This window comes from Cervus elaphus, chromosome 8, assembly GCF_910594005.1.
Source record: "Cervus elaphus chromosome 8, mCerEla1.1, whole genome shotgun sequence".
Classification (NCBI taxonomy): domain Eukaryota; kingdom Metazoa; phylum Chordata; class Mammalia; order Artiodactyla; family Cervidae; genus Cervus; species Cervus elaphus.
This window is the reverse complement of record NC_057822.1, coordinates 44,794,779-44,822,527: the sequence shown is the minus strand read 5'-3', so window position 1 is coordinate 44,822,527 and position 27,749 is coordinate 44,794,779. Positions and strand designations below refer to the sequence as shown.

At 42.4% G+C, this 27,749-nt stretch overlaps 1 protein-coding gene and 1 pseudogene across 2 annotated transcripts in view; one reads left to right on the top strand and one right to left on the bottom strand.

Annotated features, from left to right (window-relative positions):
- The first annotated feature begins 4,834 nt into the window (after positions 1-4,834).
- Positions 4,835-27,749, top strand: part of LOC122698813 (aldehyde oxidase 4) — an 82,224-nt gene continuing 59,309 nt past the window's right edge. Inside the window, exons 1-10 of one of the 2 annotated variants that reach the window (XM_043910439.1) lie at positions 4,835-4,998; positions 7,166-7,223; positions 11,953-12,049; positions 14,525-14,633; positions 18,207-18,333; positions 21,307-21,368; positions 24,559-24,642; positions 25,453-25,533; positions 27,155-27,299; positions 27,548-27,640. In XM_043910439.1, the coding sequence (XP_043766374.1) occupies positions 4,945-4,998; positions 7,166-7,223; positions 11,953-12,049; positions 14,525-14,633; positions 18,207-18,333; positions 21,307-21,368; positions 24,559-24,642; positions 25,453-25,533; positions 27,155-27,299; positions 27,548-27,640 (910 nt within the window). In that variant the 5' untranslated portion in view covers positions 4,835-4,944. Of the gene's footprint in view, positions 4,999-7,165; positions 7,224-11,952; positions 12,050-14,524; positions 14,634-18,206; positions 18,334-21,306; positions 21,369-24,558; positions 24,647-25,452; positions 25,534-27,154; positions 27,300-27,547; positions 27,641-27,749 lie in introns of those variants that run through there. The other variant, XM_043910440.1, reaches the window with a different exon arrangement.
- On the bottom strand, positions 5,473-5,877 carry LOC122698815 (annotated as a pseudogene).

The window sequence follows — 27,749 nt, the reverse complement described above, 5'->3', positions numbered from 1 at the left end:
AAACAAGATCCATGCCTACTGATAAGGCAAGAGCTTAAGAAATAACTAACTCCAAGGTGTAACTGCCTGTTTTCACATTGTGGGAGAAACCACATCTCTGTATTATTACAAGCTTAAATAGGCTCTCGGAGGAACTCTGTGCTATTAAATCTTTAAGAACAGTTGGTGTTCTATATATACACATTTCTACTCACCAGGCAGACACTGTAGTTTGGAAAAGATGGCAGAATAGCCTGGACCTGGTCTTGCCAATACAACTCAGGAGGCTGGTCTGGGTCTTCCTACCAAGCATGCTCCATCAGTGGTGAAACTAAGCCAGCCAAGCCATGGGCTGGAAGGCACCTGCAGTCAGATGCCCTCACAGTTCTTAAAATTTTGATGGATTATCTAGGGTGAAACAAATCACCAGCCCAGGTTGGATGCATGAGACAAGTGCTTGGACCTGGTGCACTAGGAAGACCCAGAGGGATCGGGTAGAGAGGGAGGTGGGAGGGAGGATCAGGATGGGGAATACATGTAAATCCATGGCTAATTCATATCAATGTATGACAAAAACCACTACAATATTGTAAAGTAATTAGCCTCCAACTAATAAAAATAAATGAAAAAATAAATAAAAATAAATTAAAAAATTAAATAAAAAAATAAAATAAAATAAAATTTTGATGGGTAAAGGCTAGGGGGTAAATTGCCCTGGCATTTAAGAGCTGCAGTAATTTTGTTGTAGCCATGCGTTCTGGGAAACAAACTCACTCAGAAGGGCAATGCAGATAGTAGAGTGCAGTTTATTACACCGGCGGGCCCAAGGCAGAGTCTCCTCTTAACCAAGGACCCAGACCAGCATTTGTGACAATCTTTTATACCCCATGTGTACATGTCCAAACCCACCACCCCAAATTCCTTGAGACTTACATAAACTAAGGAAGGGTAAATACAATTCCAATAACCCCATCACTCATGTGCCATGTGCTCAGACAGTTAAACAATTAGCCAATAATCAATATGCACAAGGTTATACTCCAACAGGTACAGAAAAATTTATGGCCTGTCTGGAGGAAGGGGTGATTAGTGTATGTGTTCTCTTAGACTATGAGTAACCTGGATACGATCTTCAAGATTCCCCTGTCCAGAGGGGGTCTTATCCTTCTGTTGTCATTATCATAGGCACTAAACACAGAATTCAGAGTCCATTGGAGAGGTGGCCGAGAATGATCAGCATGAACAGGCCTAAGATGGAGTCCAGGCCCTATGAATTCCTTCTTCAGTTTCTATTTCACAGGCAGTGAAAACTTTATTACTCTGTTAGGGTAATGTGGTACCAGCCTTCCAGGGAAACCAAAACTTATTCTGTGTCTCACAGGAAGTTGAGGAAGCAAGCATGTGAAATTATAAGGAGGAATTTCACAGGGCAGAGGCTCACTTGTACAAAGCGTGTTAACTATCTCTGGGTGCCTCGGATCCTCATTTGTAAAATGGAGACTCTATTCCTACTGAAGTTTACCACAAAGATTAAATGAACTAATACAGGGAAGCTTTTCACTCAGCATGTACTCGAATACTGAATAAAGGTTAGCTATTACACAGCTGTAATATATTTTATATACTCATTTACTCTCTCTCTCTCTCTCTATATATATATACATATATATATGTATATATATATTTTTTTTATTCTATCTCAAGCACGGTTCCAGCTGGCAGCAAAAACCTGGTCCTGCAGAGAGAAAACCCAGCAGTACAAAGCCCCTGTAGGAGATTTGGGACAGTGGTATTAGGAAAGGACACTTGCCTTGACATCCCTGTCTGTTCCTGGCATTTCTGCATTTGTCTTTGCTTCCTGATGTGAGAACCCCACTCTGAAGCCTGGGAGTGTGGCATGGCCTCCCCAATGCCTGAAAATGGGAAAAGGGGTGGCAAGGTGGAAGTACATCAGCTAATATTTCCTGCCGTAATAGAAATACTCTACAGTTCCCATGTAGCTTGTGCTTATCATCTCTGAGCTGATGGTCTCCAGTCTGGATGATTCCTCTGACTTCTAGATTTCTGTACCCAACGGACATATGCACTTGAAAGTCAAATAAGCTGCTCACATTGAACAGACCCAAAAGACTCTTGGCTCCCTTGCCCTTCTCCCCAGTGTTACAAACCCTGTCCTGCTATCTCAGCAAATGGCCCCATGGTTCACCCAGCTTCTCAAGCCAGAAACCCAGGACTGATCCTTGAGACCTCTCTTTCTTTTACCCCCACCCATATCTCATCTATCCAGTGGATTCTGCCCCCAGAATTCATACCAATTCTGTCCTTTTCTCTCCATCTCTAATGCCACCATCCTACACCCTAGTCGGATTCTCCATCAGCCCCATCAATAGCTTCAGATCTGGTCTCCATGCTACCCTCTTAGCAGTAATAACTCATTTCTCTATACAGTGGAGTGATCTAATATAAACCATATCACATCCCAGCTCAAAACTCTCCATGGTATCCCTTCCCACATAGAAACGTGCAAACTCCTCCCCCGGCCATGTCATCTTTCTGACCTTCTCTCATGCCATCTTCCTCTCCGCACACACCCACACTGGCCTTCTTTCTGCTTTTCAACATGACAAGTTCATTTCTTCCTTAAGGTCACTTGGGACTCTTTTCTTGTGCCTTCTCTCAGTGGGTTGGCCTTTTGGACTCAATTGAAGAAGGCACCCTAGTGCTAACTATCCAAAACTAAGCTAGTCTTGTAAGTCCATTTGTATCATCCCCCTGTCTTTATCATATCACTTACTATTCATTTCTTAAAGTTAACTTATTTCTCTAGTTGTTTGTTATCCCATCATATTAGAAATACATGGCATTTTATCTAGTACTTTACAGTTCACACACACACAATTGAGATCCAGGAAAACAGTGATCTTGTCAGGCACACAAATATTTTTTAGTAAATGAATCCTCTTATTTGATACTTGTATTCCTCTCACTCATTCTCATGCAATTCATACACAAGAATAAAATAAACTTCTTGTAAATCTCTGAAACATAATAAACAGTTTCAAACTTCCTTGACTTTACACAGTGGTCCCTCTGATGAAATGTCCTTTATTTGTTCTTCTATTCATCCTTCAAATCCCTGTTTGCTAACCAGCATGCAGATGGATGTGAATAGGAGCCATGGAGGTGATGAGGCAGGGGAGTGGGGAGCCTGCTCCCAGTTGGTGAGGTCCGAGCTTGGGGCTGGAAGACTGGAGTCTCTTCAGGGAAAGTCTGCCTCAAACCTGGAGCCTTCCCTTTCCTCAATACAGGATGCAAAGAGATGGGGGACTTTGAATATTCTACAACCTACTCACCATCTTCATTTGTGTGTTTGTTTAAGTTCCCAAACTTTTACTATCCAAATAGAAATTGACATGTAAGATAGCCCCAGTCACCTGCTCAGCCTAAAAGTGGTAGAGACATTTTTGACTCCACCCCTCACACACACAACACACACACACACACACACACACACACACACACACACACACACACACACACACACACACACACACACACCTCACATCCAATTTGTCAGCACATCTGGGCCCTTCTTACTGCTGCCCCTGACTGGCACCCTAGTCCAAACGTCATCATCCTTGGCTGAGCCACCATCATAACTTCTAATTATCTCTCCTCTGTCTCCCCATGTCCCTACCCTTCATTCTCTGCAAACAGCCTAGCCATCTTTTTAAAACCGAGACCCTGTCACCCCTACTAAAAGCCTTCCAGTGGCTTCCCATCATATTTAGACAGTTCAGCAAAACCTTCATCATGCCTGCCAGGCCTCCCTGCATGCTCTGGCCCAGACTCTGACCACTGGCCACCCTTCCAGCCTCGTTTCCTACCGTGTTTCCATCTGGAGCACAAGAAGGAGGTCAAAGACACGGACTCTGGAGCAACTCTGCCATCACTGCTTGTGTGGCACTGAACAAATTGCCTGATGTCTCTGTGCTGCGGTTTCTACATCTCTAAAATGGCACCCCACTCCAGTACTCTTGCCTGGAAAACCCCGTGGACGGAGGAGCCTGGTGGGCTGCAGTCCATGGGGTCGCTAAGAGTCGGACACGACTGAGCGACTTCCCTTTCACTTTTCGCTTTCACGCACTGGAAAAGGAAATGGCAACCCACTCCAGTGTTCTTGCCTGGAGAATCCCAGGGACGGGGGAGCCTGGTGGGCTGCCGTCTATGGGGTCACACAGAGTCGGACACGACTGAAGTGACTTAGTCAGCAGCAGCAAAGAGAAGATGACAACACTTTATCAAGCTGCTGTAGGCCTAAGGGAATCCTGAAAAGGGTCTCCAGCCCATAGCAAGCTCCTGCACATGCTTCTGGTTTTAAGTAGTTTGATGTCTTAACCTTTAAATTCACAGAAGCAAGTGAGTATGAAAAAAAAAGGTTAAGAGAACATACTTGCAGTTTGCCTAACGCAGTTAAGGACACATTTTTATGAAGTTTTTATAAAGAAATTATGAAGGTATGTACATAGTGAAATCTCCCTTTGCCCTTCAACTGGAGAAAAACCTAAGAAAGTGTCATGAGTTTTAATAGCACTGAATTAATTGATGGCTTGATTAGTTAAAAAAAATAAAATAGTCTATTTAAAACTCTCTTTTATTTTTTTCATTCCTGATGTTAAACACCTTCCCCCAGTAAAACCAGTCTTGGATTTCAAAGGGGACTGCCAAAATCACTGACCTGACTGACATGGAAGGGAGGAGAAGGGCGCACTCGCGGGCTGGGCGGGCCGGGAGCTCTGGTTGGTGCTTCGTCTGCCAGGGTGGCTATAAGTCACCTCTTCTGTTCCTGCTTTGGCAGCTTGGGCTTTCCCAAGGCTGATAAGCATCCAGATTTTTGCCCTACCATATCTGCTCTCCAAGAAAACAATAACCCTCTATCCTGGTGGAGGTATTTTTTCTGCCATAATGCCTTCTCTTTCCGATTCTGATGAGTTGATTTTTTTTGTGAATGGAAGAAAGGTAAGTTTATGATATGATTAATATGCATTTTCATATGTCAGAGATAAAAACCAAGCTGATTTTCTTTTACTGATGCTGTTTCTGATTTATTTAAACTCCCTTTTCTGTCTTTTTCAAGTCACATGTAGTAGTATGAACTTGACCATGGGTCGTTAGTTTAGGGTTTAGTGCAAAATGATTAAAGCTTGGGAGTGTAAATTAGCCTCCAGCTAGTTTGCTCTTTTCTTTTGGAATCAGTAAGGAACTCTCATCTTTATCTGTTAAATTACAATGGAAGTGGATTCTGACCCAGGCATTAAAAGCTATGTCGTCCTCCCATTACATGGAGGTTAGCTCTGCTTGAGTTTAGCAATGCTATTCTATTTTATTTATTTTTTTCCTTTGGAGGCTTGTGTTTTATTCATGGGCTATCGGCCTCCCTCCTGCCCCACCCAGGGCAGGTAGGAGGCGTGAGGGGAGGGGAGGGCAGCTGGGCTAGGAGGGGGCCGACTGCCACTGCGCTTTGTAGATGTACTCCAGTGCAGGGGCGATGGTGCACATGTCCAGCTCGATTTTCTGAGCCCAGCTCTGCACATCCCCGATTTCCCTGAGTGCCTAGTGGAAGTTCTCCACCGTCCCGATCCACTGACCTGTCTGCTTGGCAGACAGGGCAGCCTGAATCTGTAGGGTCTTCACCTTGTGGTCTAGCTTTCTCTGGCTCCTGTTGGCCTGGGCCACACCTACACTGAGGTGATCCACCAAAACTTCTGTCAGGCTGGTGGCTGGAGTGATGGCCTCTTGCCTCCTCTGCCACTCTTTGCGTTCATTCTGCTTGGCCTGGTGCTCTTTCAGCAGGTGGGACAGCATGGTCACGGTGGGCTGGGGGCAGGGCGCATCCGGCCCCCTCCAACAACACTGTTTTAATAGAAGGAGTATATGACATTGAGGATAATAATAGCAAATGAGGGTTTTATTTTGCCCTAATAAATACTTTCAGGCTGCTCAATGACCCTCAAGGCTAAAGCATCACAGCCTGCTACTTTGAGCCTGGAGCAATATCATGATTGAAGACAGCACTAAATCAAGTGTGACGATGATCCGGCAGTTAGAATGGTTGTGAAACATTGACTTGGAATATTGCATCAGGAACACTGATGTCTTTATAACACAGAATAATGTCAGCAGGCTGTGTCCCCTCAATGTAGGGGCACACAGGAGGAAGGGACAGTGGTCCTGGCTTGCAGGCCATCAGTCCCAACCCCCATCTTGCTTCCACCTTGGAAATAATTTCCGTAGCCACACAGGTAGGGTGTTAAAGCAGTCTAGGTATAATGCTTTGCTTCTGTGATGACATTTCGCTCAGCCTGCTCTGCACGCTGAGATTCTGAGTGGGGAGCACTGAGCTCATCTCTGGCTGAGTGAATCTCCTGAGGACTCAAAAGGAGACTTGAAAATAGGAGGCAGTTATGAAAAATAATGTGGTTTGTTACTTTTTCTGGGGTGATCAAAAACACTTTCAGTGGAATAAGGTCCTGTGTCTCTAGTTTCAATGTTGCGCCCCTTCCTAATGTGTTTCCTCCAGTTCTCCTCTCTAATCTTGCCTGACTGTACCCAGCAGAGATGCTGCCTGAGTCGGGGAGGACAGATAACTTTATCTCATGTGCAGGCTTCGATCTATTGGGAGTAGCAGCCTGGAGCACCGTGACAGGCAGAGGGGAGATTCCTGTCCCCTTAAGCTCTTCCTTCACCCAGGCACGTCCATTTCAGGGGGCAGGGGGAGCTGGTGGGGGCAGAAGGGGCTCCCTCATAGCATACTCTCCTATGACTCCCTTAGAGAATCTTCTCTGGCTAAGCTTTTTCATGACTTCATGTGGACTGAGTTATCTTGAGTTATCTTGAGTCAATTTTGGAATCTGTTTCCCCATCTGGATCCTCTCCGAGTAGCTGTAAGGAAAAAAATAATCCAGAATTTACAGTTGTCACATATATGAGAAAGTTCAGAGACATTGAAACAGTGTTCCATTATTTCTCCAGAATTCTATTTCCAGTGTTAGAAAAGGCTTCTTTTGTTGTTTTTGGTCCTTGTGAAGCCAGCACCTTTCAAAAACATGCCCCCAAAACAACAGATAGGATTGCCATAACACGATGGTATTATCTTCCTAAAATCCCTTCTTATTTCACAATGTAGGTCATAGAGAAGAATGCTGATCCTGAAGTAAATCTACTATTCTACTTGAGGAAAATCCATATCCTTTTATTTTACTGTAATTAATCTGGCTTTGGTGGTAAAAAGAAAACATGCTAAGACTTCTAAAGGAAATCATTCTTCCTTTTGTATTTGCTCTAGATAAATAACCTTGTGTTCAATTTGCACAGTCTAGTTGGAGTTCAGAGAATGCATTTAAAAGTGACAGCTTCGTGCTATATTCATTGTATTTTTTGCCTGGGCAAAACCAAAATGATCATCCAGTGAACCATGAGTGGGATAACATTGGAAATAACTTTTTGACTTTTGAGCCCCATGGTCACCTTGATGATGGTTTTATATTCAGCAGGGTGAATGTGAAAATGTCCAGCCAGGAACTTCCCCAGTGGTCCAGTGATTAAGACTTCCATGTCCGGGGGCATGGGTTCAATCCCTGCTTGGGGAATTAAGATCCAACATGGCAGGCCAAACAAAAGATTAAATAGTCCAGCCGCTTGCTCAAGGGTACATGTCACTGACAATGACAATGTGTGTACCTTCCCACAAGGGCATTTCACTGACTTGTCATCTATGCCTTTTGATAATCCTTATCAGAGAAAACAAGGTTTTATAAGCCTATTTCAAAATCCCATTGTATAACTAATGCACTCCAGCTCTTTACTTCTTATCTGGACTCTTTTTCACATCTCACTCCTCCTGCACCTTGATTAAATATTCAAAAATAATTTCTTGGGCTTGAGGGTAACTATAAAAGGGTAGCAGGAGAGAGTGACTGTGGCAGTGGTTACAGAGATCTATGAGATACAATTGCGTAGAGCTGGATATACCACATAGTATGAGAGCAGGCAGAAGTGGCAAAATCTGAAGAAACTCTAGCCTCTGGTTTTCTGTTCTTGGTATGATATCTATGTCAGTTTCCTGGTTTTGGTGTGTTGCACTATAGTTCTGTGGGATGTCAGCATTGGGGGAAGCTAGGGAACAGGTCCATAGGGCAGTCTGTACTATTTTTGCAACTTCTTATGAGACTACAATTGTTTCAAAATGTTTTGGAGATTTTGGGGGGAAGTTTCCTGGTGCCTAGTGGTTAGGATTCCGGGCTTTCACTGACATAGCCTGGGTTCAATCCCTGGTCGCAGAACTGAGATCCGGCAAGCCACATGGCCAATAGATAAATAAACAAATAATAAGTTAAGAATAAGTGTATACTTATTCAGCGTCTACTGAGAGCCAGGCACTGTACTAAGCTCAGAGGAATCAGTGGTGAGCCAGACAATCCTCTCTCCAGAATCTTCGTTTCCTCCTGCTTCTGGTCCTTGGCCTCCCAACATGCACATCCAAAAACATGAAGCGTGACTTCCTTTCTCCCAGTCCTTTCCTCACCAGACTTATCTACTAACTGTGTGTACCTAATGTCTCATTTCTCTGCTGACTCCATCTCTCACTATTTAACATTTCAATCTGGTTTCCTACCCCCATTATTCTACTACTCTAGCCAATACTGCCCCTCAGTGTCCCCGTTGCACTCACTATTCAGGGAATTGGGATTACAGTTGAAACAAAACAAGGGAGGCAGGAGGGGGAATCGAGATGGGGAACACATGTAAATCCATGGCTGATTCATGTCAATGTATGGCAAAAACCACTACAATATTGTAAAGTAATTAGCCTCCACCTAATAAAAATAAATGAGGAAAAAAAAAAAAAAAAACCAAACAGGCCAAATCCTTCCTCCTTGGTTTTGCCATCTCCCATTTTCCCAGCTTTAAAATCTGTGTTAGTCAGCATACCCTATCACTTCCCTTTTCTTACCTTTCTACATCTGTGCCACACTTTACCATGCTTTCTCTAGACTCCCAAAGTGAAGAAACTCTATATTAGGAACAAGCTGAAACTTCATGGGCTCCCAGGTAAGCAAGGCTGGTAGAGCCCTAGACAGAATCAGCCCCAGCCTCCCATTTCCGTGGTGGCTCACACAGTGAAGAGTCTGCTTGCAGTGCAGGAGACCTGGGTTTGATCCCTGGGTCAGGAAGATCTCCTGGAGAAGGAAATGGCAACCCACCTACGCGGCCCAGACCTGCTGGGGTGCAACCTCATGTTACCTCTCCTTCTACATGACAGATCCTGGCCTGCTGTTAAGCAATCCGACCTGTAAAAACAAGATACTGCACCAGCAAGGGTTGATGTCCCACAGCTACATGGGTTAAAGAGGGTGTGTATTAGGGAGCTGCTTTAATGCAACTGTGAGATCCTGGCTCTAGGATAAAACTGGAGAAATGGGATGGGTCAGAGACATCCTAAACACTTGTGCTCACTTTCCCACACCCTTCACATACCCAACCCTAACACCTTGCAGTTCTTGAAACAACTCTTCATTCAGTAGATGAATTTTACCAAGCACCACGTGTGCAGAAGTAAGCTGGAAGACACAGCTTCTGCCCTCAGTCTAGTGCATGAAGAGACAGACAGCGGGTGTGATGAGTGCCGTGTAGTGGGAACATGGACAGGGCCCTCCCACCAGGCTTGAGCAAGGAAGGAAGAGAGAAGGGTTGTGTCAGAGTTTCTGGGAAAGGGGAATTCATGGGGGAAAGGGTATTCTTGGTGGTGGTGTGGGGGTGCAGAAGCAAGATAATATATTGCTTTAGAAGAACTGAAAGCAGTTTATTCCAATGGATGTAAAGCTTTGGGGGGTGGGGGTGGAAGGGTATAGCAAGAGATGAATGAGAAGTGAGATCCTTGAGGCAAAGAGTCAAGTTTGGCATGCAAGACTCAATCACTCACTGATGAATGACCAGAAGTCAGTGGAAATTCCAGGGTCAACTGCACAAGCTGGCCATGGGCATTTAGTCTCAGGGTAACTTCTGTATATCCCCATAGTGTTCTGCATATTGGGGCCCTGAGAAAGTTCTTTTCTTTTTTTTTTTTTCCCCCCTTTATTTATTTATTTATTTTTTCAGTGGGTTTTGTCATACATTGATATGAATCAGCCATAGATTTACACGTATTCCCCATCCCGATCCCCCCTCCCACCTCCCTCTCCACCCGATTCCTCTAGGTCTTCCCAGTGCACCAGGCCCGAGCACTTGTCTCATGCATCCCACCTGGGCTGGTGATCTGTTTCACCATAGATAATATACATGCTATTCTTTCGAAACATCCCACCCTCACCTTCTCCCACAGAGTTCAAAAGTCAGTTAGTTCTTTTCTTAAAGAACCAAAAAAACCAAAAAATAAACTTCTGATATATTATTGTTTGTATTTGACTTATGTAGGGTTGTCAGCTTTAGCATATAGAAATACAGTATGCCCAGGCAAATTTGAATTTGAATGCATGGGACACACTTACACTAAAATATAATTCATTTTTTATCTGAAATTCAGATTTAACTGGGTGTCCTATATTTTGTCTGGTCACCCTACCTAGCGAAGAGCTTTAGGATGAGTCAACAGAACATGGAAGAAACTGCCTGAATCAGGCACTTCTGGTGGGACTGGAGGAAGGAGGCATCAAACTACTTGTCTGGTAACCAGAGGGCAAAGCAGCTGGTTGAATCAACCTTTCACTTTGCACTCAAGACAATGTTAAAACAAGAAGCATAGATCTGCTTTAAGGTCTAACAGAGTGAAAAGTCAAAATTTGCCTCTTCTTAGAGTCAGACGGCTCCTGGATTCCTTTGCTTGAAAATGTCAGGTCACCAAAGGCAAAGAGAAGGGGTTTCTCTGAGTTTTCCATTCATGTCAAAAATGGTGCATTCTCATGAAGGCCTCACCCACGTGACTCTGCCTGAAGACAGAAAGCTGGACTTGCCTGCATGGGCTCAGACAAGGGAACACAGGGAGCGGGGTGCCACCCCCTCTGAGCCTCTGCAGAGAATCTCAGCTTCCTACTCTGCAGCGTCCTGACCTGGTATTATCTCTTCATGGGCAGCAATTTCTAGATGAAATCATTCTCAGCCTCCACCCAAGCCAATTATAATCTGTACCCACAAAATCTTTCTTAAACCTCCCCCAGAGAGGTCCCAAGCAAATTCTAGTAGACTCTAATAGCACCTGAAGCAAAGGGATTACATGTATTATTTGTTCTTTCTTTGTGGAAGCATGCCAGTGTCTTACACGGAAGAGGTACACAAGAGTTTGTTGATATTACTGGCTCAGGAACAAAGTTATCAATTTATATTTTCTAATCCTGTAATCCTATAAGAAAATAAAAGTGTTACATTGCTGAACCAGGAAAAATTAAACTTCCTGGCAGGGGTTTCTGAGTTTTATTTATGCACCACCTCCCAGCACCTCCATAGCAATAACACGAGTGCAGAATCCGTTGTCCCCAACCCTGAATTCAACAGGCTTTTCCCTATTCATCTGGATGCAGACTCTGATCTAACTGGCATGAGGCTCTTTGTAGTCTTCACATGTCCCACTCGGTGTGAATATCCAGAGGACTCACTGTAGAAGCATGAGCTTTTGATTACAAGGTGCTGCCCTTGCTCCACTGGAGAGCTACCATACTGTCTTTCTAAAATCCAGAAAATGCCTCATTCACAAATGCCTTGGGGATTTCAGATAAAGCCGTGAGATGTGGGTGTGTAGGGATATCTTCTCACCTTTCATCAATTAGCTCACTTATGTGCAAAAAGTGGGGCAGCTCTCTTAAGCAGGAAATCTTAGGAGACTCCAGAAAATGACTTCACTTGTTATCAGTATCTGAGGAAGAAAAGTATAGAAAGCAGAGCAGCCTGGGTCCCTCTTCTCCTTGACCTCCTTCCTTCCAGTCCGCCTCACCGGCACCAAGTACGGCTGCGGGAGCGGAGGCTGCGGCGCCTGCACTGTCATGGTGTCCAGATACGACCCCAAGACCAAGAAGATCCAGTATCCTTTGCATTGGCCCAAGCGCTTCTGGGAAGGGTGCAGAACCGCCACGTCCCGTCCCTGTGTCCCCTCTCCTCTCTCCAGGCGTCCATTGCACTCACATGGCCTCTGGACCTGCTCTCCTGTGACTTCCCCTGCTCCAGATCTTTCCTCTGGACTCTCTTCCCATCAGGGTGTATCTGTCCTGCATTCCAGCCTCTCAGGGCCACTCTGTCTCTTGCCGTACAGATATTTGCTTTGCTTTTGAGCAGATCTCAGACCGAGGGCCAGGCAGGAATGGGTTTACACACAAAGAAGGGAAGCATTGTCCTGGCAGGAGGTTTAGATCAACTTACACTAGAAGAGTTCTTCCCCTGAAGGGCTGAGTGAGACCTCCGATTAGGTTATGTGACTGAGCCAACGTCACCTTGACCTAAAATGTAAATTTGCTCACTGCTTTGCATGTGGTCGGAGAGTTGTCAAGCAGGATTCCCAAGTTTTTGGTCTTAAGTCTCTGGGTTATGCTGTTCACAGATTAGGAGGAGGAGACGCAGGGGAAAGGAAAGTGGTGAGTTTAGCTTTGGACGAATCGCATTGCAATTACTATGGGACATGCAAGAGGGATTGTCCACAGGTATCTACATAGACAGGTCTGTTACTCAGAGGGGAGGTGTCATCCGGAACTAGTTAATTGGAAGTTATCAACATAGATACTAACAATGACAATAGAAAGAGCTAACATTTATTGAATGCTAGGCACTGTTCAAAATAGTTTACATCATGTTATCATATTCAGTCCCCAAAACAACTTTGAGATAGGCTCGACTGTCACTCATATTGAAAAAAGAGGAAATGGAGGCAAAAAGTGTTAACTAACTTGTCAAGGTTATGAGGGCCAGTTAGTGGTTTTCAACCCTGGTCATTTAGAATGTAGCAGGAATCACAGGAGAGCTTCCAAGTTTAGGACACTGCACAACAAGAGACAGGGAGATGGGCAAAGAAAGACACCCCCAAAAGGAGACCAAGAGGGAGTAGCCAGGGATGAAGGAGGAGCATCCAGAAGAGAAAGTTCCCAGGTGGTAGAAGTGCAATAGTATGAAAGACCAGGACATGGCTCAGGGCCATTAGATTGCTCCCAGAGCACTGTCAGCAGACTTGTGGGGCTGGAAGATGAGGTACAGATACGCAAGAGTGACTGGAGGGCTAGGAAGGCATGGATAGCTTTTGAAAAAACTCGACTAAGAAGGAGCGAAAGATGGGCTGGAGAGATACATTGGCCTGGGGATTTATTTTTAGCACAAAAAAACATTTGAACTTCTAAATTCAAGGGAATTTAGAGAAATGAGACCCTAGAAAGGAAGAGGTTAGAAGGGCAATTGATAATGAAGCAAGTCCAAGGGAAGACAAGAATAGAAGGGATTCAGAGCACTGGGGAAGAGGTGGGGTGGGGTGTCCTCACCCTCCAGGCCTGGACTGGGAATGAGGCTGACTGCAGCTAGAGATGAGTAGGGGTGGGTTGGGCAGTGATAGGAGAATATGCCTCTATTTCCTGGATGAGGCATAAGGCTAAGACAGGAAACCAATGAGCCCTGGAAAAGTTGAGAGAAAAGGAGGCGGGAGATAATATTAAGAGAAAGTAAACTTAATGGAGGAGGGCAGCTGGAGGACGAAAAAAAAAAGCGCAATAACCCAGGGTTCACGCTTGCTCTGTACACCAAGCACTCTTCCAAGAGACTAAACTGGACTAATGAAGACTGGACCCCATTCCCAACCAGTGAGATGAGAATCTGATGTAACCACATCTGCTGTGTCAATAATACAGACTCTAGTGTGAGAGAGACGGTCAAGACAGGGACATGAACCCATGGTTTACATACTTGCCCATACACTGGAATCAGCTGAGGAGCTTTGAAAAGTGATGGAGTGATTGCATCCCAAAGATTCTGGTTTAATTAGGCTAGCCTTGGACTTCCCTGACAGTCCAGTGTTTAAGACTCTGTACTTCCGATATAGGGGGCTCGGCTTCAATCCCTAACCAGGGAACTAAGATCCCACATACTGTGTGGCATGACCGAAAATTAATAATAATAATTAGGCTAGCATGCAACCAGAATTTTTGTGTTTTTAGAAACTTCCCACAGTTGAGAATCACTGGGGTAAATTATCCCATGATGGTTTACATGAGTCAATATATCATTTTGTGATGAGAAAAAGCCTTTTTTTCCTCTGAATGAGAAAAATAAACAGAGAATGAGGGTCTCTTGGAGGTTCTACACAGAGCTCAGTTTTCTTTTTTTCCATTTCTCTCTACCATTCTACTCCAGCCCTATGTTAAGTCCTTTCTTGAACACTTCCAAAAAGTTATGGTTTTTATCTAGTGTTCTCTGTATTCTCAGGGAAATACAGTCTCAAGACCCTTTCTAGAAATAACTCCCTGAATTATGTTACCTCCTCCGTGTGATTCCAGTGTGTTCTCTTTACAAAATTCCATCACAGCCATTATCCAGTTACAGCCTGCCTGGTGCCCATCTGCTCTCTGTATGGGGCTGCCGTCACCACCGTGGAAGGTGTAGGAAGCATCAAAACCAGGATTCACCCCGTGCAGGTAAGCGGACAATGTGGTAGGGACCCAGTGCTGGTATCGGCACCCTCCGTAATCCAATGGACTCCAGTTAGGTCATCAATTTTGAGATAGATTTTGTGCTTTTAAATTCTCATTTTGTGGGATTTAGTGCTTCATAGCTAGGGATCTTTTCAGAGCTTGGTATATAGGGATTTCCCTGGTGGGCCATTGGTTAAGATTCTGCACTCCTCCTCTGCAGGGGAGCACAGGTTCCATCCCTGGTGGGGGAACTAAGATCCCACATGCCAAAAATAAAATAAATTTTTTTAAAAAAGAGAGAGATTTGTGTATAAGATTTCTTCATCTTTATAATTTTAATATATCTTAACTTCTCAGTCTCATCCTTGCCCTAAACTAAAACAAGGACAACCCAGTCTGATAAGAGAAGAAAATGAGATAGGAAACTACAAGTTTATAGAAGATACCACTGGCCTACCACATTTCAAAATTACTGAACTGTGAATAAGAAGCTAATCTTGTATACAAATACTCCCCAAATGTCTCATGAGAAGCTGAACACCATGCTACAATAAAGCACAACTAAAATGACAAAGTATTTATTGATACTAATGTTCAGAGGACTTTTTAAAGAAATTGCAATATTACTTTTATGAACTATTGAACAAGAGTTTCTTCGGAGATTAAATTTTAAAAGCAGGGTGTAGAAAGAAAATTATGGATTGCCATAATCTCCTTGGAAATTTCTTCCCCTAGAAAATTGTGTTAGAACGCAGAGGCTCAGAGCTTCCTCTGTTGATGTGGTGCATTTATGAGCACTTTTGGTAGTGTTTATCTTTCAGCTGTAAACTTAATGACTTTTTGATCTTATTAAGTTCTTACTCCACACTTGGCTCACCATCTTAACAGTTATGGAAGCAACCTAATGCTGCAGCTTATCAGAGTTCTTCCTCCCAAATTCTGACAACACTTGATAGTTCAGTAGTGTCCCGAACAGGCTTTTACTGACATGTGAGAGCCGCTTCTCTTGTGTTGTTGGAAGAGGGTGCTTGCTATGACCAGTGCGTTCTTTTGGCAAAACTCTATTAGCCTTTCCCTGCTTCATTCCATACTCCAAGGCCAAATTTGCCTGTTACTCCAGGTGTTTCTTGACTTCCTACTTTTGCATTCCAGTCCCCTATAATGAAAAGGGCGTCTTTTGGGGGTGTTCTAAAAGGTCTTGTAGGTCTTCATAGAACCATTCAACTTAAGCTTCTTCAGCGTTACTGGTCGGGGCATAGAATTTGATTACTGCTGGGAAAGATTGAGGGCAGGAGGAGAAGGGGACGACAGAGGATGAGATGGTTGGATGGCATCACCGACATGACATGAGTTTGGGTGGACTCTGGGAATTGGTGATGGACAGGGAGCCCTGGCGTGCTGTGGTTCATGGGGTTGCAAAGAGTCAGACACGACTGAGTGACTGAACTGAACTGAACTGAGAGCCGCTTATTAAATGTTAGGGATTTTGTGAGGCAGGCTTTAAGCACAGCTGTTACTAAAAACTAAACTATACAAACTTAAAAGTAGGTAAATGATATTAAAAAACAAAGTTAATAAATAGCAACTTTTATTGTATCCTAATTATTTTACTACATTTTTCTATCACCTATGCTTTTGAGGCCATTTATGTCTATTGTAGCTACACAGTGGAAGTACCTTGTAAATGTATCCACATTCAATGACACCACATCAGAAGTTTAACCTCAGCCTCTGTGGAAATATTTATATTACCAAAAATAGTAGAAGCTACAAATAAGGACTGTCTTCCCAGAGATCCAGTTGTTAAATATTTACCAGCACATCTGCTGTGTCCGTCTATATGACACATTTGAAACAACTTGCCTTCTAGCAGTAAACCCAACACAGCCATATTTTCCTCTAGGACTATAACAATGTCTTTCCTTTCAGTTGAACCATGGATGAAGTTTTTGGCTTCCATCTTAAGGCTCATGCTGTTTGAAAAATGTTTATTTAAAAACATTTGAATCACATTCAGGCCAGCGAACTGAGTATCCTCAACTCATTGAGAAAGACACGGGACAGAGACACACAGTGGGACCCACAGAGTCATGTTTCCCATCCGTTCATGGATTGGGTCTTTGTACAGAATGCACAAAGTAAATTGTCATTTCTCATTCTATTTCTCACTCTCTTTTTTTTATTGTTTTGTTGTATATAAATGCATAAAGTTGAAAGTGCATAAATTAAGTATATAAATGGCACAACACTACTAAATTATACTTCAAAATTTTCAAAGCATTTATATAGATTGTCATTTAATCCATAAAACGTTATAGAATATAAATGAAGAAGAAGATAAAATTTACTTGCCAGAGACTGTTAAATGATTTGTATATACTCATTCATTTATTCTCAGTTATCTTGTGCCATAGATACCATTATTATCCTAAGTTTAAAGATGGGAATAACTTGTGGACACAAGGTGGGAAGGAGAGGGTAGGATGAATTGAGAGAATATTATTGACATATATACACTACCGTGTGTAAAATGGAGCTTCCTGGGTGACTCAGCAGTAAAGAATCTGCCTGCAATGCTGGAGACACAGGTTCAATCCTTGGGTCAGGAAAATTCCCTGGAAAAAGAAATGGCAACCCACTTCAATACTTGCCTGGGAAATCCCATGGACAGAGGAGCCTGGCAGGATCCTCTGTCCATGGGATTACAAAAGAGTTGGACATGACTTAGCAACTGAAATGACAACAATGTGGAGAGTAGATAGCTAGTGGGAAGCCGCAGTATACCACAGGGAGCTCAGCGGGGTCTCTGTGGTGACCTAGAGGGACGGGATGCGGGTGGGCTGGGAGAGGGGCTCAAGAGGGAGCGGACATATGTGTACTGATTCATGTTGTTGCACAGCACAAACTATTAATAACACAACATTGTAAAGCAGTATATTGTTGTTGTTTAGTCACTAAGCCGTGTCCAACTCTTTTGCTACCCCATGGACTACAGAGCCCCAGGCTCCTCTGTCCATGGGATTTCCCAGCCAAGGATACTGAAGTGGGTTGCCATTTCCTTCTCCAGGGAATCTTCCTGACCCAAGGTTCAAAATGCATCTCCTGCATTGACAGTCAGATTCTTTACCACTGAGCCACCAAGGAAGCCCCAAAAGCAATTATACTCCAATTTTTTTAAAAAACGTCTTTTTAAAAGGAAGTGAAAAAGATGAAGAAAGGAAGAAAGTCAAGTAAATCATCCAGGGACCCACAATTAATGAATACAGGAAGGACCAAAATCCACATGAACATGACTTCAAAGCATTTTACTCATTACTTAAACTATATTCTTATTTCACAGGTAAAGAAACCAGAGAGTCTAGAGAGTAAAGTAACTTAATACATGCCAATAGGCTTTTCTTGAGTCGGTAGAGCGAAACATATGATTTCAGGAAATAGAAATATGCTTCCAGAATGACATTTTTCACCCTGCAATTATCTCTAGAAAGTTAAATATATAAGCTTTGCTCCTATCTGGTATACAAGGGAGGGAAATGCGAGGTTTAAAGTAGAAGTAATGTACCATTTTTCCCCCAGGAAAGACTTGCCAAGTGTCATGGGACACAGTGTGGCTTCTGCAGCCCGGGAATGGTGATGTCCATCTACACACTGCTGAGGAACCACCCGGAGCCCACCCCTGAGCAGATAACCGAAGCTCTTGGAGGTGAGGCTTCTCAGCCCTCAGCAGGCAGGACTTCCAGTGGGAGGTGCCGAAGGAAGGAGGGAAGAAGGCCCCAGCTGGTGGAGGGAAGCTGTGGTGCAGCTCTGGGGCTCCAGGCACCTGGTCAACAAGTAGGCTCGTTAGCCCTCACCTTGACCACAGGCCTCTCTAGGAAGGGCCGCCCTCATTGGTCAGCATTGGTGCCAAGAATTGGGGCAATATTGTTTCATTACAAACCTTTCTCCTTTAATGGAGCCTGTAGTCACTCTGCAAAAGCATTCAAATAGGCTGTTTCTAACATTTTTAATACAATAGTTTCCAAATGTGGAAATCTGGGTAGTGTACAAGAATGAGATTTATTGGTTTATTTTTAAATCAACCTGTCAGAATCATTCATTAACCCTACTTACTAGAATTAATTTTACAAAGAGAATAGATTTCAGAAACTTTACCTTTTTCTGTCCTGGTTGGGTTCATTACAAGATCGAGAAGCCCATAAACAGGAATTAGTTATCACAGATAAGCTTGGTGAGCAACTCAATCTTCTATGACAAAATAGCTATTGAATTTAAGTGAACAAACACTAAGCTTGGTGAGCAACTCAATCTCCTATGACTAGCTATTGAATTTAAGTGAACAAACACTATTTACTACCAGAAAAAAAGCATTTTATCAAATGTAGTTTCCTTCAATAAACATACTAGGTTCAATGTAACCAGTTACTAGTTCTTTGAAGAAAGCTGTGGAAGCAAACCTCTAAACATTATAAGAAAACTCTTTGTCCCTTTCAGTAAACAAGCCTACACAAAAATTCAGTTTTATGATGAAAGGATACAGACTAAAACAAAGTAAAATTTCAACTTAAGTTGTATGGTAAGTAGAATATAAATATTCACTAATATTTTCCCTTATCTCTCATCAACTTCTACATTCAACATTTTTCAGTTTCTCATTAAGTATTGTAAGAATTTTGGCCAATGGTTTCAATTATAATTTTAACTAAACCTGAATAAATTTGAATAACAGATAATCTTTGTTTTATAAAATAACCCTCACAAATGAGATATTTAGAGCTTTGAAAAGTAAAGGTCTTGAGATTTGCCTTACTTTTTGTATGTTTCTTTGAATATGCACAGACAGTCTTATAAACATGAATTATTTCCTCTCAGATTCTATGCCTATAACTCACTTAACCACCAGGAGATGGCATTGTAAAGTTTGGCTAAATTATAAAGATAACTTCATTCTAGGTGTGGATAACTTCGAGAGTATATTTTGTTTCACACTTCATTTGCTTGATCTCTTTTCTAGAATTATAAAAGCTAGGCACACTGATCACCTTTATGTTCATATTTTGAGAAAACTGATCAAATAAAAACTCAAAAGGAATGCAATTAGACATGACATATACCTTCTATAATGATCAGCTGATACAAATGACCACTTCATTTAATCTTGTTTTTTTCTTCAAGACTAAGAAAAGAAAAAATTTGAATTTCCATATTTTTCTCCCTCAGAATCAGAAAATTTTCTGTAATGGGTGCTATTTGTTTCCCTTGGTGGGCTTTTACTAGCGCTTCTGATTATGTGGCAAACAAAACTAAAAGCTTTGATATAGCTCTCTGTAGCTTTTAATGCTTTCTCACTGTTTATCAATGAGAAATTGTCCTTTGCCTCTTAAATAGTTCAATTTCATGCCCTATAGCTATGTTCTAGGTATTTCAACTCCTTTTTTCTATGCCAGAGAGAGGTTTGTAATTCACAAACTCTTGTATTCTTTCTTCTTAGCAAAAGAAAAGATTAAAATATGGAATCTAAATCCATCCTTGTGCATGTAGTTTCTTTCTAAACAATTCTTGCTCAAATGAAAAAAGAGAAGTAAACCTATTATCCAGTTTCTCCACATGACTCACTGGCAACAAGTTTCCAAACAACACTTTGCTTCTAGCTAACTAAACCTGCCCAGTTGACATATATACATTGCTTCTGAAATTTTTAAACTGTATTTGAACATAATAACTTAAATTTATTTTTAACATAAAAATGATGTATTTCTATTATGAAAAATGAAAAGATAAGGGGAAAACTCATTCGTGTTTCTGCTGCTAGAAGACAAGCACAGTCAAGATGCTTCTGTTTCCGTCTCTTTTGTGCATAGTTTTTGTAGGCTTATTTTAAATTCTTGTGACTATTATGTATGCAATTGCATATTACATATACAATTTTTAACTATACAACATTAGAATTTTCCCATATTACTAAAACCTCTTCATAAATGTCATTTATACTGGCTTCAAAATTTGAATATACTTTTTCAAAGGACAGTGGTTTCATCACCGTTTCTTTTTGAAGTAACTAATTAAAACAATACCAGGTACTTATTGAACACCTACTTTGCTGTACTGGGAGGATTCAAGAACATCTAAGACTGTCATTGTTTTCTCCATGAGCTTAAGAGCCAATGAAGGAAATGAAGCATGCACGTAAACGACCCTACTCCAACATGGTCAGCGATAGACCTGGGGAAGGATCCAGACAATGAGTGTACGGCTTTGGCTGGGGTGTTAGAGCAGACTCCGTGGAGGAGGGGGCTGTGGCCCTGATAAATGGACACACTCTCCCCAAGAGGACCTTTGAGGCAGAAGAAACTACATGAGAGAAGCTTAACAAAGGGGCCCATGTGAGATGTTATGGGGGACGGTGGTCACATGTTACATGAGTTAGGGCAGGGGTGAGAAATAAGGTAGGAAGGGTTGACTGGGAAAAAACCATAGAGATCTCTGATATTTCAGGATAAAACTGTAATCACAAGTATATTCTATTTTTGAAGGGCATTTCTGTTTCAAAGAGCCATTTTGTTGGTTTGAGAAACAAAAGGTAAAAACTGAAAAACTACTAGTATAGCTATTCCACTGAAAAAAAGCACAACTATGCAATATATCTCTATCATTCCTTAAACATCAATTTCTTCTTCAGGTAATTTGTGCCGCTGTACTGGATACCGACCAATTGTAGAAAGTGGAAAAACTTTCTCTGCGGTAAGTTATGATAAAAAATATTTTTTCAGTTCATTTAACATATTAAGAAACCTTTGTGTAAAACTGTCTCTTGCATTCAGTTCTCTCTAAACTGTCGTGCTTTCTAGCCACTGAAAGTGATTAAATGCCCCTATTGTTGTTTTTAAAAATAAATCTTTAACATCTATCTTGTTTACAGCCCTAAATTAGGCAGGCAGTCTTTCGAAGTAACGTATGTGGTCCAGGACTTCAAGAAATGCAAAGCCTATAGAAGAAAATGAAATATATAGATTAAAAAACAATAAACACATAGTTGAAAAGCAAGATATTAAAAGCTCAATATATCCTCTCTAGCGGGCTTCCCAGGTGGCACAGTGGTAAAGAACCTGCCTAACAATGCAGGAGATTTAGGAGACTTGGGCTCCATCCCTAGGTTGGGAAGACCCCCTGGAGTAGAAAAATGGCTACTAACTGCAGTGTTCTGGCCAGGAGAATCCCAGGGACAGAGGAGTCTGGTGTGCTATAGTCCACTGAGTCACAAAGAGTCGGACACGACTGAGAACAGCACAGCGTAGCCTCTCTACCTTGTAAATAAGCTTTAGAGGAATATGGATTAAACAGAATCAGAGTGGGGAGGGAAGATACAGAGACTTATTGGAGAAGGAGAGTTTTGAGCCAGGTCTTAAATGAAGTGATATTGATGGATGGGTAAAGAGAGGTGATTAGAAAATTTCCAGTAAGAAAATGTTTGGAAGTAGAAAAAAGAAAGATGTCCAAAGTTCAACTAAGAATTTGATGTGGCTGAAGCATTAAGGAATTTAGGCTTAAAGCTGATACCTACTATATAGTCATTGTTTATTCTCAAGATAGAAGTCACACAAGAACAATATTTCAAAATTCTTGGCACCTGTCTATAAGGAGAATAAAGCCTGGAAAGAGAGAATGGGGATGAGGGCATGGACTAGTGCACTATCCCATGTATGAGGGAATGAGGACCTAAACCAGTGTGGTAGATATGGGCCCAAAATGATACCTTTCAGGAAGAGGATTGCCAGAATCATAACCTCTAGATGATAAAGGAGGCAGTGAGAAAGAAATCCAAATCAGCTTCCAAACTGAGAGATCAAGGAATCAAACAGGTTGAAGGAAGTTGTTAAAGAATGATTTAGTATATGGCCTGGAGGCAGGTGATGTCTTGAGATAGATTTAATTTTCATAAAGTTAAATATCAAGACTAGGTATCATCATGGCAAGTATTCAGCTGTGTTTTTCATCACCCATTTTTATGGTAAAAATTATTTTTATATAATTTTGATTGACCAAAACCAATTCAAAGGGTGCAAGTTCATTCTAAATACTAAAACGTCTGAAAGAAATCTTTGTTTAGACTAGAAATGAAGAATTTCAAAAAGATTTCCAAACTACAGGCTAGTTTATTTTAAATCCTGAGCAAGGTATTTTTTATGTTGTGCTATATGTGTGGCCATTTTGACTCACGAGAACAGCAATTTCATATGACTCAATCTATTACTATTTTCCTGAGGGCAAAATACATACAAAGGTAGACATTTTGTCACACTCACTCAGAGTCCCCACATTCAGCCACTAGTTGGTCCCTTTATCGTGCATGATGTTGTCACAAAGTCCAAATCCTTTCTTAACTCTGGACAGTTACCTTATGAGTGAAAATACCCACCACCATTCCTGCAGTTCTTCCTGTGTGTCACATACTGTGCACACCTGTCACATATTTAAATCTGACAAACCTTTTGGGACGGGTTTTATCTTCCTAATTTAGCAAACTCAATCCAGCTAGTATGTGTTAAAGCAGGAACTAGAACACAGGTCTCTGACTCCACGTATAAAGCCAAACCATAGGTCTCCAGACCACCACAGATCCTTAGGCTGTGTCTGCATGTGAAAAGGGCAAACAGGAATGATGATTTGTCTGAGAGTTGAGGGAACTGACCAGTGAATTCAGGCCAAAAACACTACTTTGGGTCTACATGAAATGTCCTGAAAATTAAGGCAAAATGTTTTGGGAACTGCATTCTCCAAATACCTTGGAATAGCTCCAAAAACATTCAAAGAAACTCAGGTTTTTCAGTCTATTTATATTTGTATACAGGACATCTTAAAGGCAGTTTGTCCTCCCCGGACTTCATTAAAAAATACACATGCATCATCTCCTCCCAGGACTTCATTAAAAATTACACAAGCATCACCCTTCTGATGAAAAGCCAGCTGTTTGTCTTTCTAATTACCCCCTTGTAACTATACTCCTTTTGGAGAAGACAATGGCAACCCACTCCAGTACTCTTGCCTGGAAAATCCCATGAACGGAGGAGCCTGGGAAGCTGCAGTCCATGGGGTTGTGAAGAGTCAGACATGACTGAGCGACTTCACTTTCACTTTTCACTTTTATGCACTGGAGAAGGAAATGGCACCCCACTCCAGTGTTCTTGCCTGGAGAATCCCAGGGACGGGGGAGCCTGGTGGGCTGCCGTCTATGGGGTGGCACAGAGTCGGACACGACTGAAGCGACTTAGCAGCAGCTTAGCAGCAGCAACTATACTCCTTTAACCTCAGTTTCAGTAGGAAGCCTTAGCTGATTGACCCACCTTCCTCTAATCACCTTCGCCTTCCCCTGAGACTCAAGCGGAGCCGTTTACAAGACCCAATCAGGAACATGTTTGCACACTCCCTGCATTTTATCTGATCCTTCAGTGATGGAATAGCTTATACTCTGTCCCACACCATTACAGAGTCCCTGAGATTCCTTGGTTGCTAAGCTGGTAAAAAAAAAAAAATCTGCCTACAATGTAGTTCAATTCCTGGGTTGGGAAGATCCCCTGGAGAAGGGATAGGCTACCTACTCCAGTATTCTTGGACTTCCCTTGTGGCTCAGCTGGTAAAGAATCTGCCTGCAGTGTGGAAGACCTGGGTTCAATCCCTGGGTTGGGAAGATCCCCTGAAGAAGGGAAGAGCTACCCACTCCAATATTCTGGCCTGGAGAATTCCGTGGACGACAGTCCATAGGTTCACAAAGAGTTGGACACGACTGAGTGACCTTCGCTTCGCTGAGGGCCAGGATGAGCTCTGTTACTTCTTCCATAGCTCCTATGGGGCCTGGGCACTGCTGGGTGCGTGCTCAGGGTGGTGTTTAGAAAACCAACCAGTGGGTTTGTTATAAACTGTATTACTTCCTCAGGAATCAACTGTTTGTCAAATGAAAGGATCAGGAAAATGTTGCATGGATCAAGAAGAGACGTCTTTCACAAGTAGACAGGAAAAAGTAAGTATCTATTGTTCTACTTAAGTTGGAATTGACTGAAAAATGCCCACATCAATCCAAATTTATTATTCTACTCTTCCCAATGAATAAAATGTAAAGTTAATGAATTCAAGGTATAAACAGTCTTTAAAAGCCCCCCAGGTTAGCAAGCCCATGACTTTCATGAGGGGCTTCCCAGGTGGCACAGTGGTAATAGAATCCACCTGCAATGCAGAAGACATAAGAGACATGGGTTCAATCCCTGGGTCAGGAAGATCCCCTGGAGGAGGAAATGGCAACCCACTCCAGTATTATTGCCTAGAAAATTCCATGGACAGAGGAAACTGGTGGGCTACAGTCTATGGGGTCGCACAGAGTCGGACACGACTAAGCACCCGTGCACAGACTTTCATGAGGCTAGTCACCACAGAAGACTGTTTTCCTTCAGAGCACTACAAATTTCTGTGCCTTAATCTGGGCTTACCCCCTGTCATACCCCCCAACAAGCACTACAAGGGATGAAAGCAGGGACAAGTCTTCATGCCTACGGCAAATAAAGACCTACCAGTGATACCTGAGACCCAGACAGAAGCTTAAAATCCAACTCCTGACACCAAAAGAGGAAGCCCAGGGCCCAGCAGATCTGCCAGGGAAACCATCAGTGGCCTCTGAGGGTGGGAAGAATTCTGCCAGGGCCGCCCTGTGGCTCTGGCGCTTCTATTTTATATCCAGAATGTCAGATGTGGGCTCTGACTCTGAAGTTTCACACTGAGAGACTCCTATACATCTCTCAGCATCTCTGAAGTTCCATTTGTGTTTTGTTTTGTTGAGATGTGTACCAAACTGTACAACGAAGATGAATTCCAGCCCTACGATCCAAGCCAGGAACCTATATTCCCTCCTGAACTGATAGTAAGATACTTTACTTTTGTTGTCTTATAACATGATGTGGTTTACGCATTTTGCCTTACACTATGAGACTACTGAGTTTTAGATCCTAAAAGCTGGGAGAGTGACTAACAGGATAACCCATTTTTAGAAACATGTTCAACTCCGCTGTGAATAGTATAAAACAGACAGCTGAGGAAAGCGGTGCTGCCAGGACCACAGGGGTGCTTGGGTCTACCCCTCCATCGAAGATCCTGAGCTCAGAGAGTGTAGGTGACTTAACCAAGATCACACAGCTACACAGTGAGATGTGTCAAAGGCATTTTGTAAAACTAGTAAAGTAAAAATCAGATGATCCTTATTATAATGGAATTTCATTATTCCTACTCTTAACCTCTGTGTTCTCAACTCAGTGGGGAGAAAGAGAGAAAAACACAAATATTGTGGTATGCCCATCATTCTATTCCATGGCTCTGTCCTGGAGAGAGCATGAGGTGAGGGCTATGATTCTACTGGCTTCTCAGAAGGCTTCAGTCCCTATGTTACCAACCAGAGTTCTTGGCCTCCTTAATCAGTAGAAATCCATCAGAGGCCAGACAAGAAATTCAGGTAAACCTTTACTAGGGCCCCTTCTGCAGCATGGGGGAGTCAAAACACACAACAGGTTCCCTTTCGGCTTGCTTGCTCCCTGAGGTGGGGGGCGAGCTTGTTCCTTATATGGGGTGAGGGTAGGGGTTTGTCCAGGGGTCAACCCGGAGGGATGGCTTAAATGGTTTGCCCATCCCTTAGGTGATGTTAGGTGTAGGAGGGTGTGCACCGTACCCTGCTTTTTCTCTGGGCTCTTCAAAAGCAGCAGCTGGGTTTTTTGGTCTCTTTGCATTATTTGTTCAGCATTTGCCTCAGTTGCACGTGCATATAGTTATTTTTTGACCCATACAGTTTCCTCGTATTTTGTTACTCAAGGAGAGATTCAGGTGTAAGCATTACAGCACTTCAGCAAAAGGTCCCAGGTCCCCGCCTGTCTCACATACACACCCCTCAGAGCGTGAGAACCTGGACACACCTTGTATTTAAGGATTATTTGTAGATGTAGATATGTAGATAAAGGTATATATTTTAAATATATTAATACATTTGATATATATTTCAATATTATATATATATATATATATATATGTACAAAGTTGTAAAAGTATCCATTTATACTCTACCAGATGAATGATTTAAGGGATTTTTTTCCCCCAAGGGTAATATTGCTTATAAGCAATTTCTGTCCCACTGAAGAATCTAATCTCCAAAGGAGGGGCCCCTTTGGGTCACCATTATGGCAGAATTAGAGCAAGAAGCCTAGCCCTTTAATTCCAGGCTAAGATACCTTCAAGCTGCCATGCTGCCTCCTCTCTGTGTAGTCACTTCACAAATGTAGAGTTTGCTCTACTCTATATGCAGCTGTTGATGGACAGACACCTATTATGAGAGTTATTCAGTGGCGCTAACACAGATCTTCTCAATTTAGGTAGCTTCAAACAAGCCACCGTCTCCTGATACCTAGAAGTTAAATTGTCTCAAAAAGCTAAAATGACCTGCAGGCTACTTAGACACCCAAAGCATTACTTGGAAGTTTATTGGTTTTGTTTCCCTATAGAGAATGGCAGAAGACCCGAACAAAAGAAGGCTCACGTTTCGAGGGAAGAGGACCACCTGGATCACTCCTGTAAACCTGAATGACCTTCTGGAGCTGAAAACCAATTTCCCTGAAGCCCCCATCATCATGGGGAACACTGCAGTGGGTAGGTGGTCTAGGGGCATGTTTTTAAGTCTAGATTGGGGGTAACTCAAACATCTGTGTCTCTTTTAAAACTCTGCATAAATGCGATTCACTTTTATCAGTGAGTACCTATGATCCTTTAGAATGTTGTGTTGTTTTCTTTTACAAGTGAGTTGCCGTGTAATTTTCACTTTGAATTATCAGCAAACCACATATATTAGTATCCACTGTCTTTCTTTTCTAATTGCTTTACATGTTTTTCTCCTTAAGGACCCAGCATTAAATTCAGAGATGAATTCCATCCAGTTTTTATATCTCCACTTGGGCTTCAAGAACTATATTTCGTGAATAGCACAGATGATGGTACGTACACTTTTTTTTTTGAAATAAGATGTAACCATTGGCTGCTATGGGCTGTTAATCAATTATTAAAATTGGGCTAATTTGAGATCTTCATAGAATAGCTGACCTC